The sequence below is a fragment of the Plectropomus leopardus genome, chromosome 12 (genome assembly GCF_026936395.1).
Source record: "Plectropomus leopardus strain MGB_pleo_1.0 chromosome 12, ASM2693639v1, whole genome shotgun sequence".
Classification (NCBI taxonomy): domain Eukaryota; kingdom Metazoa; phylum Chordata; class Actinopteri; order Perciformes; family Serranidae; genus Plectropomus; species Plectropomus leopardus.
The window spans coordinates 948296-970568 of NC_142187.1; the positions used below are offsets into that span (position 1 = coordinate 948296).

A 22273-nucleotide genomic window follows, 5' to 3' on the forward strand; every position below is an offset into this window, starting at 1 on the left:
ATCAATGATCAATCCTCCGTGCATACTAGGTCTACTTTGGGGTGCCACAAGGTTCTGTGCTTGCACCAATCCTTTTTACTTTATATATGCTTCCTCTAGGCAACACTATTAAAAAACACTCTATAAATTGTCATTGTTATGCTGACAATTCGCAATTCTATCTATCTATGAAACCAGATTAAACTGATCAGCTATCTAGACTTCAAACATGTCTTAAGGACATAAAAACCTGGATGAGCAGTAATTTCTTCATGTTGAATTCAGACAAAACTGAAATTATTGTTCTTGGCCCCGAACACCTCAGACACTCCCTTTCTAACAATGTAATTTCTCTAGCTGGCACATCTGTCAGGAACCTCAGAGTTTTATTTGATCAAGAGAGCAGTGGGACTAACACTGCTCTCTGACCTTTATATTTAAGCCATAATAGCTGATTAGTGACCCTAGTTTCGTTAGTATGTATATTCCTGAAATCCCAGTCTGTGTGACGGGGAGGAGGGGGAGGTGGCAGAGCTTTCGGCCCGATCCGATGGGGGGTTTTGAGTCTGTTCAGACCTGCCACTCTGGCTCTGCTTCCTCTCTCTTTCTTTCGTGTCTATTACTGCTCTCTGGCATTCATATTTAAGTTGTAATTGCTGATTAATGACTCTAGGATCCTCATTGAGTGCTTGAGTGCTCACCACCTTGGGTCTGTTGAACTGCACTACGCTAATCCCGTTGCCTCTGCAGAGCATTCCTGCTCCCTTGTTTCCTATCTTGTCTTTGGACACCTCCCTATCAATATCTGCATGAGACTCTTATCAACACCCAAAATATCATCGTAGAGTGCATTTGATAATTTTACACCTATCGTTATTGTAATATGACATCTGTTTCCACTATTGCTGTGTCTCTCTCCCCCACCCTCTCTCCCCCTCTCTCTTTCTCTTTCCTTTTTGCCATGATTGTATTTCATTTGTTATTTCCGACATCTATTGCATGTCTGTCCGTCCTGGAAGAGGGATCCCTCATCATTCTCTGCTGCTCTTCCTGAGGTTTCTTCATTTTTTTCCCATTATAGGGGTTCTTTTTCTGGAGTTTTTCCTTGAGTGATGTGAGGGTCTAAGGGCAGAGGGATGTTGTACAGTGTAAAGCCCTCTGAGGCAAACCATGTTTGTGATAATGGGCTCTATAAATAAAATTGACTTGACTTGACCCTGCGACTCCAGTTGCTTTTTGTGTCTGTCATCCTCTTTCAACCCCTCCTACGAATCTAGACATTGGTCCTGATATATTTAAGTACTCTGATGACTTCTAGGTGGGTTACAAAACACAGCAAGATTCTTGAGATTCAAGATTCTCCAAGACTTTTTAAGTACAAAGTAAATCTTGTGTAATAATAGGGTAAGAAAAGACTACAGTGGATACTCCATAATCCAGCCCGCGCCCCTTTAATTACTATGTAAGTACAGGGAAAGAACAGGGAACTGTTCCTGCCTGCACCCCTGTAATAACATGGATGTACTGGATAAGTATTGTGTAACTACAGGGTAAGAGAGGGGAACAGTGGATACAATATAATCCACCCTGTACCCCTGTAAGTACTGTGGAAGTACAGGGTAAATACTATGTAATTAAAGGATAACTAATGTTTAATGATGTGAAAGTACTGGATAAGTATTGTGTAACTACAGGGTAAGAAATGGGGAACAGTGGATACTCCATAATCCAGCCCACACCCCTGTAAGTACTATGTAAGTAATGAGTAGTTACTATGTAAGTACAGGGCAAGAAGGGTGAACAGTGGATACTCCATAATCCAGCCCGTGCACCAGTAAGTACTATGTAAGTACATGGTAAGTACTTCGTAAGTACAAGGTAAATACTCTGTAGGTACAGGGCAATAAAAGGGAACAGTGGAGACTTGCATTGATTTAAGGAAATTACAACTGTACTTATTCAGAAGTAGCCCATCTGGTGGTCTTGTGTGCTTCAATTTTGAATTTACACTTACATAACCAGTTAAACTTTAATTACTGATAGTATGAGTTTTCTGTCATGACTTCTGAAGGATGGAGACACCTGTTAAAGCTTCAATCAGCACACATTTAATATGAGTAAAAGTATGAGTATACGATTATGATTACAATTACAATGAACACAAGTACAGTAAACTAGTACAACATAAATGAAGATGAGTACAAAGATGTACTAAACTAAGACTACAAATGAGGACAAGTACAACAAAGACGAGTGCTCGGGTCAGCCCAGACAGAGACAAGAGAAAATGCAGACTGACACAGATCACAGAAAGCAGGCTGACACTGATTACATAGAAAGGCAGTAGTATTTATACAAGGCTGTGAAATGGATGGTAGGTATCAATTACAAACATCTCAGGTACTAGACTTCTTTTGAGGAATGAGGCATGTACTTAAAAAAACCCTCATCTACATATCATTCTACATGATGTGTGTTGGTCCATATGATGAAGTAGAGCAGTGTAGGAGGAAGACAAATAAATGACTAAATGAAATGGAGTGGATCATTCCTGGATAGATGGGAGATGAGCTGTAATGGAAAAAGATAAAGAAACAAGTAAATGATATTCGTTCTACAAAAATAGCTGAAAAAAAGAAATCATAAGGTAAAATCTCAAACTTGGAGATCAAGTTTGTAAACATTTTTGGATTCAAGCATTACCAACACAATCTTTTTGATCAATACTCACGAGATTGTGTTTTACTGTTGCAGTTGTTGCACCTGAAGTAGCTAACAGGCTGTGCCCTAAACACCTTCAACACACCTCAAAAGTATAAGTTGATTTTAGTCATGGAAAACATCATTTCAACATACTGTAACATATAACATATAGAAAGAGGACATAATATGATATGCATAACAATGTAAACCTGTCACATTTTGCCACTCTGTCCCTCCCTCTCCAGGCCACCAAATGTCCTCAGACTTTCACACCTGTCCCAGTCACCCGACACCCACAGCCAGCCACTCCCTTGTGCCCTGCAGTAACCACTGCCCTGTTATTCCCATCAGCCCCTCTTTTCACAAACACAGCCAGACACATCAGTTTCCCTTCACTGGCCATCAGTGTCAGTTTCTCTGCAACACCACACATCTACATGCTCCCATTGTATCAACAATTTAGAATGCACCATCACTGTGCACTGTCAATACACATCCTGCACACTGTACACACATCTGTACATCCCATCAGAGGAGATGCTTGTAGATGTTAACACAGCTCATTGTCTCTGCTACCACCATCAAGCAATGAGCTCTTATATGCAACAGTAATCCTGGAGATACTTGGGTATAAGATCAAGAACATAACATGCAGAGAGTGCCCATGGAGGAGAAGGGTGGAAGCCAAGATCAAGGAAGCCCAGAGGTATACGTCAGCAGCTGATAGAAGCTCAGAAGGGGGTCAGGACAAACAAGTCCTAAATGAATAAGAAGTACAACAAGCTGTTCATAAGTGAAGCTCTAGAGACTGAGCAGAAGAGAATAAATGGCCTGTTCTCCAAAGATCCATCGAGGGTGCACTACCAGCTGCATGGGAACAACAACATGAGGACAAACCCACCCAAAACTGAGTCTGAGCAATACTGGAGGGACATCTGGGAGAAAGAGACATCACACAACACTGATGCCAAGAGGCTGGAACCTAAATGTGGACCTGTATCTATATTGGGTATCCTGTTCCTGCACCCTTTCTGTGCCTGTCTGCCTAAAGATCTCATTCAGTCTCTTCCAATTGACAAAAAAAACCCTAAATATCTCATCAGCAGAAGTTCACGAAAAATGGATCCATTTAAACATTTTATGGAAAAGAAGAGACGTGGAAAATGTAAGATCAATTCCTAAACCCAACATTTATTTACAAAAACAACATAGCAAACAAAGCTGAAGTAATTTGTTGATACAAACTGTTTTTTTCCCCATAACAGTTGGATATCAGGTATGAATGACAAAACAGTTTTCCCTGCGTTCACCAAATGTGATAACATTAATAAACTTGGGGGGATAATACATCTTGCCACTGTGTGTGAATTGCTGCATTTTTTTTCACAAATTTGTCTGTGTGATTAATAATTAATTTACATTGATCCCACAATCTCATTAATATACAAAGAGTGACCCCTATTTTCATACAAACTGAAACATATATAGGATTATATATCAGATTTTGAGGTTTATTATTATTTAATCTTTAATTTAATTAATCTTTAATCTTTAATCTAAATCTACATTTTACTGCACATACACCATCCCTTCATGTGAACAAGTGACCAGTGAGCATAGCAGCTTTCTGCAGCATTCGACAGCAGGAATACCCAGATTATTAAAATGGAGAGCAGGAGAACAAGAATATGATTACATACACTTCAAATAGCCATGGCTGCATTGATGTGGAGCCTCTGAGCTCTCACTGACCTACATGAACTTCCATTCAGAGATTCTTTAGAAGAGTGGAGACATTGGGACACTTCTTCTAAATGACTCTCCCTGTCCACTTAAAGAAGATCTTGTCCCGGCTGGCTTTTATCCCTCTTCCTGGGTTGATTCCAATGAAGCATCTGAAAAACAGCAGTCTGAGATTAATGGTTGGTTTGATTGAAATAGAGTGTACAATATAAAGTGGTGATGAAGTCAGATTTGGAATGGAATCAGTTCTGAAATGATGCAACATGTCTCTAACATGTCTCTCGTTTAAGAGGACAATAATCATAGAAAGGAGAATGATGAAAGCCAACTGTTCGGAGAACTGGTTTAAGGAATATCTGGATTTGGTCTTGATAGAATAATCAGCCATGACTATTGAAGGTCCTTGAATTTCACTCAGGTCTTTCTTGAGCACATGGCATAAACTAGACACATATTCTTGTGGAGTGTGACTGACCACAGGCAAATCAAAGGAAGTATCACAGGGAAACACATAATGCTGCCTTGGCTGCACCTCCAACACAACTTTTCCCCCAGAAGATGGTACACGACTCCATTAGGAGATATCCACCTCTTGAATAAACAGCTAACTTCACTTCTTGGTTTACCCCCCAATGTTGTCATATATGGTTTATATATATATATATGGCCACCCTCTAAACTATGTTCAGTCTTAGCTGAGACAACATGGAAATTATGTTTAGGCTGAAACAACATGAAATTGATATTTAAGGTAAGACTTTTTTCAATTCGAAATATGAGTTTGACTGTTTGCTACTCTGCATGAACTGAGTATTTTGGGAAAGTGACACTTGGCCCTGACTCTCCAGGGTGGTGCTGCTGTTATTTATTTGTAGATGATTGCATATATGTATGTAAGAAAAGAGAATAAAGGTGGCCAATTTGAAAGACAGAGAGGGAGATTTGACTTTTAAATGTTCTTTATTTACACTGGTATCAAAAACCAACATTGCATTGAAAAACATTCATAGATTAATTTCTTTCCTAATAAAATACAACATGCTATTTCATGCAAAACAGGATTGGGACATAAAATGACAAAAATAAACAGAAATCATTCATCGCCATATAAAATTGTTCGGCCTATGTTGTTCCACTACTCTGACTTTCACTAAAACCACAAAAAGTGGAACTAACTCATCACAAAAAGAGATTCTCTGTCTTTTCTTTTTCTGCTCTTATAGATATATATTCATCACCTCTCCTTCCACAAATTTAAGTAGTTTGCCACTTCTTTGCAATATTCTTGCTGCACCCAGCACCAAACAAGTTATGGACCATTTACCGTGAAACCGCCATATAAAAGTTCAAGCAATTTTAAAAAAAGGTTCAAGCGATTTATAACTGTTTAGAACTGTTTCTGGCCTATCACAGACAGGTATTAACTAGAGACAGCCAGGGTTATTTTTGCCACAACGATGTTACAGCTGAAGACCCATGCAAAATCCTCTACCAAAGATCACCCATCACCTGTCTAAGGGAGCCTTGTTTAAAAAAAATCTCCATATTTGTGTAACTTTACAACCTTTGGCTTGTCTCTCCACAGTGTATTATGTTTACCATCCAGTTCCATTTGGTGTGAGGTGGTTACACAGTATTTATATATTGTTTTTCCCTTTGACGTGCATAAACCTGAACTCTCAGCAGGTTTACATTCAAATAAAGCCCCTTAACTGCATCTAAAGTTATGGCAAAGCCCAGCTCAGGAAAAGGGTTTTCTCAGTTTGGAAAATCTATACCAGTGCTATCTTCCTGCAGATTCCTCTTGTATCAGTATGTCTCTGGTGTAGCAATGACATATGACACAAACTGAAGCTGCCTCTGTGTCTGTATCATGGATAACAAGACCAAGACCAGAAGCATCCACTACACGTCTCAGTTTGAAATCTCCAGTGGCACACAACCTGTGGGTGAGGCCAGGAGCAGTCCCTTCCGTTACATCCAGTCTGGGTCCATGTATCAAAACCAGAGAAGCTGCACGCTCCAGACGACTCCATTTCAACAAGTTCCACACAGTCCATTCACGCATACAAGCCTAGATTCCAACAGGAGCGGAGATACAATCAACACTAAATTGGCTGTTTTCTTAAAGTAATACTTGCCAAATTCTTCCAACATCTGTGGTAAAAGGTAATGCTAGACAAACTGTTTTGTAAAAGTTGCTACCAAAAAAAATGCAGTGTTTTGTTGTTAAAAGGTACCTAAAAAAAGGTAATTACATATAACATAACAGACCCTCTTTAATGATTTTGGCTATGTTGCTGTCTCAAGCAAATGTCTGTCACTGTTAAAGAGTACATAGTGAGCGGCGTTTGTTGCTTTGACGCAGCCTTCATTACCCAAATGAACAGTATTCTATTGAGATTCTTTCATGAACCCTCCGCCAATAAAATAACTTTTGTTACGGCTGCCCATAGACTTCAAATAAAGATGGACGACATGCTCCCACTTACCCCCGCTATGCTGAAGTGAGGTTAAAATATCTGGGATATGCGAGTTGAGGGTGATGTTATTGGGAGCCCTGCATCTGCACAGTAGCAATTTCCGTGGTGGGAAGTTCCCGGCCAAACACACGTGATCAATTGCCGCAGCTGCATTGAATGCGAGTGCTTGGATTGGCTGTCACGGCTGTCAATCATGGTGGAAAATCCCCTTTTTATAATTTAATAACTCAATAAAACCTAGCTGATCAAAGAAAAAAAACACTTGAACAAACATCAGGGTGATGAGAACTACCTTCAGTGACAGAAACCATCTTTGGGAAACATTTTTTTTGGTGTGTAGTTTGAGTTTTTAGTTCAGCCTATGCTCATTCACTAACATGGAGGGGCGGGTCTTAGGACCTGTGCTGCAGTCAGACACCAGGGGGTGATGGAGATTGAATAATCTCACTTCGGGGGAGCTGTCATGTCGTCCATCTTTATATACGGTCTATGCTACTGACATGAAACAAAGAATGAGATTGAGCTCAATATGGCCGATCCTGATCAGTTAAAAAAATACCTGGATTGTCTCTGACACTGATCTTTGAGATTGGGACATACTTACAAATGGGAGCTCAGTGGAGTGGAGGAGAGAGTGAGAAAGAGGTGAAGGGTTAATGATGGCTGCACTCTGTGTTACTGTTCATGAAACCCTTGTCAGTAAAAAACACCTGTATGACTGCCAACTTCAAACCAAAGACTGCTAAATAAGCTCAATAAAGCCAATACTTATCAGTTATAAAATGCATGATTGGCCCTGATACCGATCCTTGAGATTAGATCAACACATCCCTGTTAAACAGCTAATCATCTCCTCCCACAGAAGATGTTACATCATTACAGCTCCACTGTCAAAATCCTCAGTGTAAAACCTAAATCAATCCAGGCCCTAGCTTTCATTAAAGAGACAAAAAACGGACAAGCGTTCTGTCCTGTCCTCTACTCTAGTCCTCCTGCTGCTGTACACGAACAATTTGGCCTCCACTTTTGAGTTTTGTCATTGCTGCTTCAAGGCATCAGCTATTTTGTAGCCAACTCCCAGTGTGAAAGCAGCTTTTGACCATCTCTCACCAAACTGTTAGAACATTCTGCAGCACATCAAACAACTTACATGCTTCACATTCGTAACACCAATGAAAAACTGTTTCTGCATCGTCACAGAATGGGAAATCACTTCAAACTAATGAGTACTACGGAGATAAAGGTACTTACAGCAAAGGGACCATGTGAAACTGTTCACTGTCAATCACCAGTCATTTTTTTTTTAGAAGAGGTTAAGCTTGGGCGGTATGTATTCACCAGCTCAGGTTTCGTCAAAATAAATTGGTCTCTCTCTGCCTGCTGGCTGCCAGCTGTTTATGATCCAGTAACTTCTCCCTCCACCACTAGGTGTCACTGTGTCTTTCAGCTACGCAGTCTGTTTCACACAATAGAGACCTGAGAGTGAACTCTGGTGGTGCGTGCTGTGCACTACATACAATGAGTTTAATAGAAAGAGGAGTGCCTGTATTAATGACTGTAATGAAAAACATATCTTTGAGGTTTCGAAATACCTTGGTATGCTGTATTACCACTCAAGCCCAGGGGAGGTTTGTGCTAAACTCCCTGCATTGCTTTCGCACAGTTATCCTCAGCCAGTCTCTGCCTCAAGGCTGTGTGAGCTCTGTCAGTTTAACTCTGTCCAGTATTTTAACACAGCATGTCCCTTAGCCTTTTTGTCACCTGTCCCTTGTTCATACCCAAATTGTCAGTCAGTCCCTGTGTTTCCCTCATTTTGCCCATGCTTGTCTACTCCAGCTGCGTCTGATTCTTGTGATTAGTTCTCTGTACATACACTTGTGTGTTTCACTTTGTTCCTTCATGGTGTTGTTCCCCTCTGTTCCCTGCCTGGTCTCGTGTTCTGTTTTGGATTTCTTCCCTTCTTCATCTCTGTTTTCATGGTGTTGTACTGGTTGGATTTTCAATTTAGTTTTAGTTCATCTCTCTTTTGGACTTTCAGCCATCTGCCTGTTTTGGAGGTGTTTTACACTTGCTTTTTGTTAACCAGCTGCCTGCTGTTAGGCTCTCATTTGAACTAAAACAGTAAGCAAACATAGTAACATGAGCTGACCAGACCATCATGGACCCACTAGACACTGAACCAGTTGAACTTTACGAGCTGTTTATGGTCTTTCTCTGACTCAAAGACCTCTAGAAGAAGGCTCCTAACAGGGAATATAGGCACGCAAGGAGGTGTCTAAGGAACCTTGTACCTTCATGTTCTATGGAATACTTAAACACTGAAGATACTCAGCCTGCTCCCAAATCAGCTAGCTTGGTTAGCTAGGTCTTGCCCAGTCTTGTCTAGGTCACCTAAATGGCTAGAATCGGCCCTGGATCCTGACCTTGAACCTGTTGGAGCGTCAGGGCTCCCAGCTGGTGCCAAGCCTGTCCCTGAGGCAGGGGTCCTCCCTGACATCTCATCTGTTCCTGGTCCTCAGTTGGTGGTCCAGCCAACACCTGCTCCACATGTCCAGTCAGTAGTTCTGGTCAACTCCTGCTCCTGCTGGGCTACAACCTCTTGTTCCTCCTCTCTGAGCTGGGCCGCAGACACCTCCTCTCCAAGCCCTGCTTCCTGCCATGCTGAAGCCATTCACTTGTTTTCAATGGATTCCAACTATGCTGTCCTACCACCAGCCTCCAGCTCAGCTGCACTGTCGTCGGCTTCCTGTTCAGCTCACTATGGGTCCATCCTGCAGTGAAGAATGTCAGTTGCTGCCTCCTGATGTCTAGTACGATCTCCAAGTTCCTGTGGGTTCCCTGTTTGGTGAACCTGCAGAGGTGAAACTCCTGCCTGGTAGCCCACCTCGCTGGCCTCAAGATTTGCTTTGCCAATCTGCTTGACTCCTGGTTGTCCTCCAGATCGCCTCTGCCTGTCTCATCCTCCTGCCAGTGCTTCAGTGCTTCCCCAGCATCCTGGTCACCTCTGAGGGTAGTTCTGCCCATTTGCCCTGCCCCTAGGCCGTCCATCCGAGCTTCTTTGGTCCAGTCCTCAAGCTGGCTGCCTGAGGTTCCCTGCTCCACCCCTGTTCAGTTCAGGTCAGTTCCCAGGCCAGCATCTGCCCCCGATTTCCTCCACTTGAACAGCTCCACCCATCCAACTTGATCTCAACTCTGCTGACTGTTTGTCTTTCTTGGGACATCTGGAATTCGTACCTTGAGGAGGGATACTGTCATGATCCTTTGTTTTGTCTAATCCAAATTTAGTTACCTCCAAATAAGATGTTTTATGTCTGATAAGATAATTAATTAATAATTAATTTCCTCTGGGTGCATCCATCAGAACTGCACTCTGGAACCATGATGGCATGAAAGCCCTGATGCCTGGTAGGTCCGTGAGAGCAGATTTTTTTTATCCTTAATATGATCTTGATCTCCAGTGGATTCAACTAAACTCTGCAGTTCTACAATTTCAATCTCTAAATCTTTAAAAGTGTATTGTTTGGCAGAGCTGCTTTCTCTCTGAGCCCTTCCCACAATCCCACCACTGAGATTTAAAATCTTGTTTTCAGCTCTAAAAAAAAACTCCCCAGAAAAAAAAGAAATCATTTAATCTGTATCACAGGAGTGAGATGTGTTAAAATGCCAATACGAACTTTTGACACACTGCTGAGTTTGCTTTTATTTTTGTGAATAAAATATTAGAGAGGGCAAAACTAGCAAACACTGCTCTGATTTTTTAAAATATGATAACATGAAGTTTAACACAATAAAATTGCCATTACACAGTCAGGGATATTACATTTCCTCCAGTATGAGGCCAGGTATATTGCCTCATATCACCATTAATCTTTCTGCACACATCCACTTCTCCAAATCACGTGCTTTCACTGTTTGCCTCAGTGCAAGCTGACTTGCACAGTGTTCTGAGTTTTTTCTGTCTTCAAAATCAGTATGTTTAGTAATATCTCCTACAAAAACAAAACAAAACAAAACAAAAAAAACAGGGATAGCCTTTAGCTCACCTGCTAGAGTGTGCGCCCCATATGCTGAGACTTTGCAGCGGCTCAAGTATGATTCCAGCGTGTGGCCCTTTGCTGCATGTCATACCCCCTCTCTCTCCCACATTTCCTGTCATTAAAGGGAAAAAAATCCTCAAAAATTAATTTAAAAAAAAACAAACATAAATGTAAACTTTGTTGAAAACTTAAACCTGTAAAAACTCTTCTTCCTTTTGGGTTTAGAATTAGTTCTGATCTTCTAGTTTTCCTTGTCAGATATGAAGCTATTGGAACCACTTCATCAGTGTCCTGCCATCACCTCCTCCTCTACAGCTGTTTCACTTCACATTTTTCTTGTTGTGTTAAAACTTCCAGTCTCCTTAGGTCCTTCTGCTCATCTGACTGTCCTGCTGACCTCCACCTGTCCTCCCTTGTCCCTCCACACTGTCGTGGCTGTCCTGTCTCATTTCCTCTGTTCCGTTCTCATGATTTTGCTCAGTTTCTTTCTGCCCAGCAGCTGTTTTGTTCAGAACATTCTGACCAGTCGCAGAGTTTTTCTCCGGACATGCTCTGTTGAGATGTTCCTCTCTCCTTCCAAGCTAAAACATGTGATGTTATCTGAGGTTCAGATCCTCGACCTTGTTATTCATAATCATGTGCAGACGCCTTCTGTGTGACACTAGTTTGAACTGAGGTGATATATTGTCTGAGGGGACTTTTTCTATCAAGGAGACATTCTTTCCATGTGGAGATAACTCCAAGCCAGTACTTCATCTCTAATGAACAGGGTAACATTGGACAGAGTAACTTTTTGTGATGGTGAGGTGAGAGGCAGATCACATCCACCATCCATCATTGACTACAGTTCCATTCTCCACCCTAGTGCTTACCTTCTCGACACTGTCTACAAATATCACCACAGCATTGTTCATCTGAGCAGCAGACTCCATACTGCTGTGACAGACAACCTGCCCCAGTGCCAGGCTGAGTCCTTCACTGAAAAAGCAAAAACAGGCCAAATCTAAGTGTCATGTTCCTTGTTAGTTTGGTGAAATCCATCACTGGTGTTCAGCATGGAGACCAGCGAGCCCTCGCCACTGGCTGCTCAGCAGTGAGGTGAGAATGAAAGAATGTGAGATAGAGAGACAGGAAAAGAGAAAAGGCCAATTCAATGACATTAAGCTTACCTTTGAATGAATCAGAGTATACAGGCAGCCTCTTCTTGGTGCTGTGGGGTAAGTACACAGAAAACAGAACAGCCCCAAGTCCTGTCACAAAGGTTGGATGCCCTCATGTATGACACGACCCTCAAGGCTGGTTATCTAGCGTCCAACAGTCACATTGTCTGTTCCACCTGAAATTTGAAATTAAAGTATTTACAGAGAACATCTTGAGTCATAGAAATATCTTTTCTGGGAAGAACATTCATGCATTGCTGGAATACAGATATCCGTAAGAGTTCCTTTGATATGCAACATACAGTATTTCAATTGACTGCCGAGCAAGCAGTAGATGAAGAGTCAGTTGAGTGAGGGTGCTCTTGACATCAGTCACTGTGACAATTGTAGGATGCAGACAATAAAACGGTAATGTTTCAACTGTAACTAAGAATTTTACTTTCATAAGATAATTTTGAACTGAAAGAAACAAACAAACATCTGCAAGAGGGATGAACCCATACATCTCTGTGTAGTAGGCCATCTGCAGCTGGACAACCAGCTTGTTTAAAAGCTGTCAAATACCACCACTTTTGCAGTGCTTTCAGTGTAAAATCCTGATGTCAAAAGCCACTTTCTGCGTCTACATGATATGCCACTATGGCATTAGTTTGAAATGCTGCTGGTAACAAGGTAATATAAGTAGCACAAAGATCCCTACAGGACCAGTGGGAGGGGTGGATGAATCCAACAAATCCTGGATTAAAATGGCGCTTTCCGTCTGAATGTGATGTTTTTTTTTTTAACCCTTACCATCTGTGTCTTTTGCCTAATACTAACCATCATTGCCAGCATGTGCATTTGTTGACGTCCTTGCAATGGTTGCCACATGCATTTATTGCCTAAACATTACCATGTGCAACGTCATCCCACCATGTGCTTCTGTTGACATCATGGCATAACCATACCGTAAGGTCAACAGCAGATGAAGAAGGATAGCTAAATTGTAAAATGTAGATGTGGAAGTCCACTGCAAAGCAGCAATATGTGATGACCTACAATAAGATTGTGTTAGGACAACATGGAGTGCCACCTCAGTGCCCTCACCCTGGGACAGGGTAATGTTATTAGAAAAATCGTCTTGCTCCATTCCCAGTTATGAACAATAATTGACTGCAACGCTCACAACAAATGTCAGACAAAAATCTTAAAATTAAAATTCACGATATTGCTACAAACATTGAAATTTAACACCACACAAGCTGTAATGTGGTTGCTCGAGAAATAGTTGGTTGTGATGTTGATGTCATCTCAATTGTTTTTAAATTCATGATTGAAAAGCAACTTGCTCTGCTACAGTGAGTTGTAGGCTTGTAAGTTGAAAGACTAATATCAGCCATTCAGGTGACATTACACAGGAAAGAGGGGAAAAACTCCCAAACCTATGATGTTAGGCACAGTAATGCTTCTAGCCGCAAATCAAACAAACACCAAACTGACCAGGTTAACTCATTTGAACTATTCAAAAATCGGCCTCATCTACAAAATAAAAAGTTAATGTTAAGGCTGAATTTCCCAGTTACAGCATTGCAAATTAAGATATCCTCATAGCAGTGCAGTAAGATAGCTTAGTTACATTAACATTACAGTAACAGATTAAGTAGCAACCCGGTAAAATAAAAAAATACATTTTCCCAGTTTTAACTCTGTGCCCCTGTAGTAACTGATCATTTATCTCGAAAAAATTGTTTCAGAGGATTAGGCTATTACATCAAAATCCCTGTCTTTTCTTTTATCCTGCAAAACCTGCTAAAACTGTTTCAAATGTTTGATGCCTCATCCTGCACTTAGTGGGGTTAACTAAAGTTCATCCAATCAAATGAGAGTTTGGTTGGCTAGCTAGTCCACCCAGTCATATAAAACCACACCTCACCAGTTGTGGGTCAAAGTAACCGCTAGCTAACAAATATAAAATGTATTTCAACTTACCAAAGGCTTTGCCCATGAAATGCAGGATTCAAATGGTTAATCCTCAAAAAGAAAGTTCCGAGGTGGCTTCAGTGCAGTTCAAGTGTGTCTTCTCTAGATTCCATTCTTATTCCAAGATCATCAAATATGTCCACTCTGTCAGCACTTTCAGCATAAGAGTGTGACGCCAAAAGCCACCTCCGCATCCAACCGGAACGTGGCTGGACAGCATCAGATGCGACTTTGCTCAGACAGAGCTGGTGGTGTTGTCATTATAAGCTGGCAGAAGGACGAACAGCATCAAGGACGTCCACATGTGATGCACATGGGCAACATCACATGAGAACATGGCTGGACAGAACCAGTTGCGTCTACATGGAATGCCAAAGGGCAGCATCAGGTAATAACACTGCTGGTGGTAACCATGTAATATAATGAGTGCAAGTGGGCTCATAGGGAGGGCGGGCATGGAGGTGCATGGCTTCCCACAATGATCTGACTTTCATACGGATGTGTATGTGTGTTTTTTTGCACCTTCCCATGTGCTTCTTTTGTCTAAACCGAACCATTCGTGACTTTATTACCATCATGACAGTCTGCCTTGGTTGCCATGTGCTGTTGTGTAAACATAAGGACCGCACTGCTTCATCCCATCATGTGCATTTGTTGACATCAGGGTAGCGGCATCCTGGAACACAAACAGCTGACAAAGAAGGATTCCTAAAATGTCACTGACAGAGAGGTACCATGTGATGAGTTTGGATGAATACATGTTGGAATTTGAGTATCATTCTGTATTCTCGAGGCCAGATCTGTCACTGATTCAACATCACTCCCAGGATATTACAGTATTTACAGTTAATTAGAGTATTTTATTAGTACTGCCTAGGATGCATTGCTTTCTACACTATAGTAATGCTAATGGGAGGCAGTATTACTGTCAGAAAGAGGCTGTTTTCTTAGAGGGGGTAAGTTAAAAAAAAAGATACATTTTCTTGTGGTTTTACTGTGTAATTATTAAGAAAATTAAAGTCAACTCAAAATACATTCATAATTTCCAAATATTTGAAATCTCTTAAAATGTAATGCTTAATATGTTAGCAGAAATTTTCATATGTTGTCTTCTTTAGCATGACCCTGACAATGACCATGACTAATTTTATGTGATTTTGATAAACAGATAATATTGGTCTTAAAAAATCCATAATAAATTAACTGAAATATTTTATTGTAGCCCTGTCCAGGATGACCCTTTGTCTGACCATGTGAACATTTATGTACTCTTTCAATCCATCTTATTCCTGAGGGTGCTACTGTGGAAATGATTATAGGTGCAATGTCTGCTGAAGCTGTAGAAGCAGTAAGCTGGTTGGTCACTTTTACTGTTTGGTTAGTCCTAGTGAATTATATTGTTCGCTGAATACTAGCAGAAGTTCTTTGCAAAAATATTGTGATTTACCTTCAATTTAGCAAATACTTGCTTGTTTTTAACAGATTTTTTAATCAACAGAAATTCTGTGTGTCTTGCATTTTCCAGTTAGACAGTTTTTAAAGTTATTTCTGTTTAATAAATAAATAATGTCCTTTGAAGTGGCCCGCGTTCAATTTTGACCTGTGGCTCTTTGTGTCTAATGTGCTTCAATTTTCAAGGTACAAAAAAATACAAGGTAGATTAATTAGCCATTTTTTAAATGTAGTTTATAAAAAAAATGAATTTAAAAGAGTCCCCAAATCCTGCTACATCCTTTGGTGGTGTAATTGGGCTTAGGCATGGGACATCAGCACGTCGGAGAAACAAATACAGGAAGCACTGACTACACATATCTCAAGATGACGGAGTCTGGCATGTGTGCAGGCAGGGACATTCTGTATCTGCCCCGTTTCAAGTGAGTAATGGTGTCCGACAGGGTGGTATTTTATCACCGTTCTTATTTAATATCTATGTGGATGAGTTGTCAATGCAGTTGAGCAGATGTGACTCTGGGTGTATGGTAGGTAGCTCTCTAATGAATCACCTTATGTATGCAGATAATTTGGTCATTTCGTCTCCGTATAGTGCTGGACTTCAACAGTTATTGAGAGTCTGTTCACAGTATGGCATGGATTTTGACATCAAATATAACGCAAATAATAATAGTAATATCATAATTATCAGAAGTAAGAAAGACAGAAAATTGGTATTCCCTGACTTCCTCTTGTCTGGTACAGCTCTTAAGGTGTGTGATCAGATAAAATACCTGGGCCATTACATCAGCAGTGATCTCTTAGATGATAGGGATGTACTCACACAGTGCTGTAAGTTATACGCACAAGGTAACATGTTAACTTGTAAATTCAGTATGTGTATATGAAAATCTCTCTGTTTAAAGCCTTGTTAAAGCCTCTGTATATGGCCCATCTGTGGCATCACTACAAAAAAGGCAGTTTGCAGAGGCTGACTGTGGCTTATAATGACAGTATGAGGCTGCTTCTTAAAGTTGCTCAGAGTTCTAGTGCAAGCCAAAAGTTTGCCAATGTCAGTGTTCTGAATTGTTCTGCTTTAATAAGAAATCTGATTAGCTATACTATACATGCAGAGTGGGAAAATCTGAAAATGGCATTATTTTGTTTCTAGCCAATCCTAATCTGAGTTCTGTGAGGTTTAAGTCTGTCATTTGAAGCCACTGTCGTTCATGTCTGTATGTCAATGCTTGATTCACTGTGGTATGTATGTTTATATGCATGTTTGTTTGTATGTATACATGTGTATGCATGTATGCGTGTATATATGTATATGTATGTGTATATATATGTATGTGTATGTAAGTGTGTGTGTGTGTGTGTATATATATATAATGTATGTATTTTATTTATTTATGATTTATATATATGCTTTATTTTCTTTTAATTCTTCTTTTCTTTTTTTTATTACCTGTGGACTTCTCTTTGAGCTGAGTCTTAAATAAAAGTTTTGAATTGAATTGAAATTTAATTGAATATATAGTGCCCCCAACCCACTTTTTGCCTTTGACAGATTTTGATACCATTTGTGTGCATAAAAACTCAAGAAACACGTGGACAACTGTGAACTGTGGATACACGGCTGCATCAACCAGTGCACCACCAGTGCCTCCTTTCATCGCTGCTTTAATTTACTCACACACACACACACACACACTTATATATATATATATATATATATATATATATATATATATATACAGGGATAGTGTTATATAACACTATTCCTGTAAAAAACAAAACCAAAACGTATAATGATACACTGTAAATTTTAGGACATTATTCAATTATATTGAAACATACTGTGTGTTAATCGGGGTGCTACATTGAATAAATGCCCTTCTGGAGAGTTGATTAATGTCTACACTGGAAAACAGGAAAAGACTGCTTCTGAAGCTCAGGAGGTAGAGTGGGTCATTCATTACTTGAAAGGTTGGTAGTTTGATCTCCGGCTCCTCCAGTCAACATGTAGAAGCAAGATAATGAACCTCAAATTGTTCCCGATGTGTGTTCCATCACTGTGTGAATGTGTATAAATGGTCATAAACTCAATAGCAGGTGACACCTTGTACGGTAGCCTCGGCTACCAGTGTGTGAATGTGTAAATGTGACGAGTTGTGCGACAGCACTTTAAGTGGTCAATTAACTAGGAAAACACTATTCAAGAGCAAGTCCAAGTGCAGGTTCAGTTTTACTGACCGTGGATGTCTAAATTGACCACTGCAGTGTTTTTCCAGTTGAGATACCGCTGATAACATCTGATAGCTAATTTCAGTTGATAAGGGTGTGTGTTGTCACATGACAGGGCATTTGCATTTGTTTATCTAGCCATATCAATCTCTCAATTCTTAAAGAAGGCGATATGATTCTTGTGCATCTGTGAGTTGGTCCATAGTAGCTGTACAACAGCTGTATATGAACATAATATAAAAGCCCAATTTTCTATTCATGTTAAACAGCTTGTGTGCTCACTGAAATCTTACCTCTGTTGTCCTTAACAGTAAAATTTGGATTAGCAGGAAGCTCAGCAGGCACATAGAAGGAAAACTTTCCATTTGCAAAGCTGTCCAGATCTGCTGCTCGGATAGTCTGAATCACCTGATGGAGATAAACAAAAGACGTAAAGGAATTTAAAAAAATAAAAGGAAACTAAGAAGACAAAATGCAAGAAGCGTAAGAGATAACAACAAGGCTGAGAATTTGTTTTATTCCTCAGTGTGTGCAGAGCTGAGATCAAATCAGTAACCCTGTCTGATTTCTTTACAGTCCATTACTCAGACAATCAAGTTAACTGGCCATGATTTTCCTGTTTACACGACTGAAAGTGCATTGTTATAAAAAACCACATCCTTTACTGGCATTTAATGTTATTTCCAGAAAATCCTTTGTGTTAATGATAACATTGATGATTAAATGAACTGCAGTCAGCATCCTGTTGCTCCTGCTTACTTTTCATATTTACAAGTGAGCACCTGTTCATTGGCTAAAACCCTGACAGGACATGCATGAGACTGAAGGAGATTCGCTGGCATTGTGTTGATCAGATGCTGGAAAATACAGTCCAAGCATATTTAGAATAACGTGAGTCTCTGTAATGTTGCTGTATTTTTTTAGGACTATTGGCTTCATAATTAGCTTGGTATGTGCAAATTACATTTTTGAAAAAAAAAGTATACCTGATATGTTTGTTTTTGCTCCCATTTTTCACATTAGTAAATTAAAGATCTAAGACTTTTTTATACACACAAAAGGCTCATTTCTCTTAAATGTTTGGCTAAAATTTGCAAAAACCCATGTTGGACAGTACTTCCTCTTTTCCAAAGCAATCCATCCACATCCTGACAGGTATGGCAAATGAAGATGCTGATTAAACAGCATCATTACTACACAATTATGCCTTGGGAAAGTTGCAATAACAGACTACTCTAAAATGTGAAGTTTTGTCACACAACACAATGCCACAGATGTTGCAAGTTTTGCCACCAGAGCTGGAACCCGTGAACTCAATGTTCATTTTACTACCATAAGCCATCTTCAGTGTTTTTTCTGTAAATTTGTTGGTATAACTGGCCCCACAAGGGCAGACAAAGTGTATTCACACCAGCTGAGGGCATCCACATCCAGCGTCCTCACCGACAAGATCATCAGACACCAGCCATCTGATGAATGACTGCTGGAACAATTAGGTTGCACAACCAACTGTCAGAAACCATCTCAGGGAAGCTCAACTGCATGCTCAATGCCCTCATCGGGGTCTTGACCTAACAGCAGTTTGTCGTCGAAGTGCTCACCATCAATGGTGTCTGGCACTTTGGAGAGGTGTTTTCCTCAGGCATGTTTACACTGTGTGGGCAGACAGCGTGCATGACGTCAGCAACGATTCTAATGGTGATGTTGTAAACATAGTGCAGTGTTACGCATGTGTGTAAGCTAGTGATGCAGGTGGGTTTTTAATGGAAATTTGAATGCACAAATACTGTGCACTGATTCTTGAGATAAGAGACAACACGTGTCCTACATAATAAAGTGTTTTTATAATAAAAAATGAAAAAAGTTAATAATATTAAAACTTGTTAAACATGTTAATATAAAGGAATTGTGTATTAAAAAGATTGAGAGATTAATACGTTTTAGCAGAATTTAACATTTCGAATATTTTTGGACATTTTACACAAACTGTGTAAAATATTTCTGTGATCACGGCTTTTACATGTCAACACCATCATTACATTTTTTGAATTTTTCACTTTTGAAATAAAATTGGAGAATTTAGTTTAGACTGTTGAGGTAGCTAGAAACATCTAGCATACATATACATCTAAAAAAATCTATCTATGCATATATATACAGTAGATATATGTATGTGTGTGTATGTGTATGATGTATACATAAATATGTATTTATATTATATGTGTGACAAAATAAACAGTGACCCAGACAGAAGGACAGAATTTCTTAGAAAAGTCTTGTTGAGAGCAGTACAGAAAGCAGTGCGGCAAGCTAACACACCCCCAGATAGTCCTCTCGACCAAAGGAGCAGGTCTTGCAAGTGTGAAAGAAAGGGGAAAAACTAGCAAAAGACATTAAAGAGATATAAAGAAAACCAAGAAAGAGAAAATCAAGGAGCTAAAGAAAGAGAAAAAACAACTAAAAAAAAATCAAACATGGTGATGAGAGAAAGTTAAATAACTGTTAAATCAGATGTCACAAAAAAGAAGAAATAAAACACCAGTGAACTCCCCACAGACAGAAACTGACAAAATGATTTCAGGATGCCTACTGAGGAATCCTAAAATCAAGAAAGTCCCTCTCCCTCTCTTCTCCTATGCCGAGAGCTAAAGATGGAGACAAAACTGTTCGACCACTGAAACTATCAGGCAAGTATCGCCTCCTTCAACAAATCCCCCAATTTGGTTTGACATACAAGTTGATGAACAAGAAGAGTGCACCAAAAGAAAAAGACATTTTCTCCAGAGCATCAATCAGATTGTTCAGGAGTTTTTTGTGAACTCTTCACGAATGATAACAAGATAAAGCTGACACATCATCAGAAACAAATGGTGAGTACCAGATGGTAATATTTGTTAACCAGAAGGCCACAGCAAAGCTGAAATTTCAAATGAAAAGCCCCTAGATGGTAATATGATTAAATTTAAAGTTTTTTCCAAATTTACAGTTAACCCTAACCTCCACTTAAAACATCACACGCACACAAACACACACACACAAACACATACACACACACACACACACACACTACCCACATTTAAAAATAAAATTCTATCTTTACCGTGTTTAATGAAATGCTCAGTTTATTATTATCCAAACATATGGCTCAATTTGCTTCCTTATTCTATAGAGATTTTACAAATGGTGCAAAAAGACTTGGAGAGAGGATATCACCTTGTTTTACTCTAAAAGATGAGTCGAATCAGTCTGCAAACATATAATTAAATTCAACACAAGCAATCGGACAACAAGCTATAAAGCCTTTGGATTGCTTTGTAGAATATGCCATCCAGGCCTGCCCCCCAGGCCTGACTTTAGAGGCAAGCAGATCTCTATTTACCCAGTCAAAAACCTTTTGAAAGTCAACAAAACATGGGAAGGTGGATCTACCGTTACCAATCCTAGTTTTAACAATAGTGGTTACTGTGGTCAGGCTTGTCCCTTTCTAAATTCATTTTGTTCATCTATAAGATAGTCCTGTAAGGATCTATTAGGTGGCATTAGTGTTTTTTCCGATTGCATTTCAAAATTTGAAGGTTGCTACAGAGATTCTTGATCTGTAAACAGCAATGCATCTCTCTCTCTCACAAAGTAAAGTAATAAATAAAGCACTGAAAAAAATGTGATTGAAGGACCACTGCATATACCACGTAAAATTAGAAAGCTAATATGAAAAGATGATAATTGAGTTAATGCACTTTTTAGTAGCTGAGAGTTTGAGAAAAATATTAAGGCAATCCATATTATGTTCTCCTTGGTTGGTGCATTAGCAACCCACCTGTCCATTTTTGGTGCCCTCACACACTATGAGCGCACTGCTGCTGCCAGAGATGGCAGGAATGTTGTCATTGATGTCCAGGACCTGGATGGTGACTGGGACGTGGCTCACCATACGAGGGTTATCTGAAAATTTACACAAGAAAAGGTTTAAGAAGCTGCAGTATATTTGTTTTTTAACTCTTTTCCCACCAGAGTATTTCTATTAAGTTGCCAGCCAGTGCCACAATTTTGGTCATATTTACTAATCTTTCAAGACATCCAGAATATTTTGTGTTTTGAATATAAAAATGGATAAATCAAGATAAAGAGCAGATCTTCAGCTTTCATACTCAAAAAAACATTTTAATGTAGCTTCTTCATTCCTTTTTTTAAATCAACATTTGAATTTGTGCATTTCCAAACAAACAAACAAACAAACAAAAAAAACTTTTCAGACAAAGAAAAGAAAAGAAAGTAATTTTCAAGAGCAAAGTCAGTTTCCTTCTTACATTTTTTTTCTTTGTTTTGGAATTGTACAAAAAATAATATTCTGTTTGAGTTATAGTGGAAGATTCCCCAAAATGTCAGAAAGCACCACAGCTACAGAACAAACTACAAACAACAAACTAAGTAGGCCTAATGGCTTTGTTGCAAACTGCATATTTACATGTTGTTCTGCTTGTTGTGAGTTGGAGGTAGTCAAACATCAGATATCAATTTATTCTTTCAACAT

At 39.6% G+C, this 22273-nt stretch overlaps 1 protein-coding gene across 3 annotated transcripts in view; it reads right to left on the reverse strand.

Moving 5' to 3' along the window:
• Window positions 1-22273, reverse strand: part of LOC121951252 (cadherin-18-like) — a 120347-nt gene that overhangs the window by 13851 nt on the left and 84223 nt on the right. Inside the window, exons 9-14 of one of the 3 annotated variants that reach the window (XR_015778089.1) lie at window positions 21560-21684; window positions 18036-18150; window positions 12115-12281; window positions 11818-11923; window positions 10952-11057; window positions 1994-4577 (exon numbers count right to left, since the gene is read on the reverse strand). Coding sequence is in view for 1 of the 3 variants with exons in the window: in XM_042497517.2 (XP_042353451.2) it covers window positions 18036-18150; window positions 21560-21684 (240 nt within the window). In the remaining 2 variants the exon portion in view is untranslated. Of the gene's footprint in view, window positions 1-1993; window positions 4578-10951; window positions 11058-11817; window positions 11924-12114; window positions 12282-18035; window positions 18151-21559; window positions 21685-22273 lie in introns of those variants that run through there. The other 2 variants (XR_015778090.1, XM_042497517.2) reach the window with 2 other exon arrangements.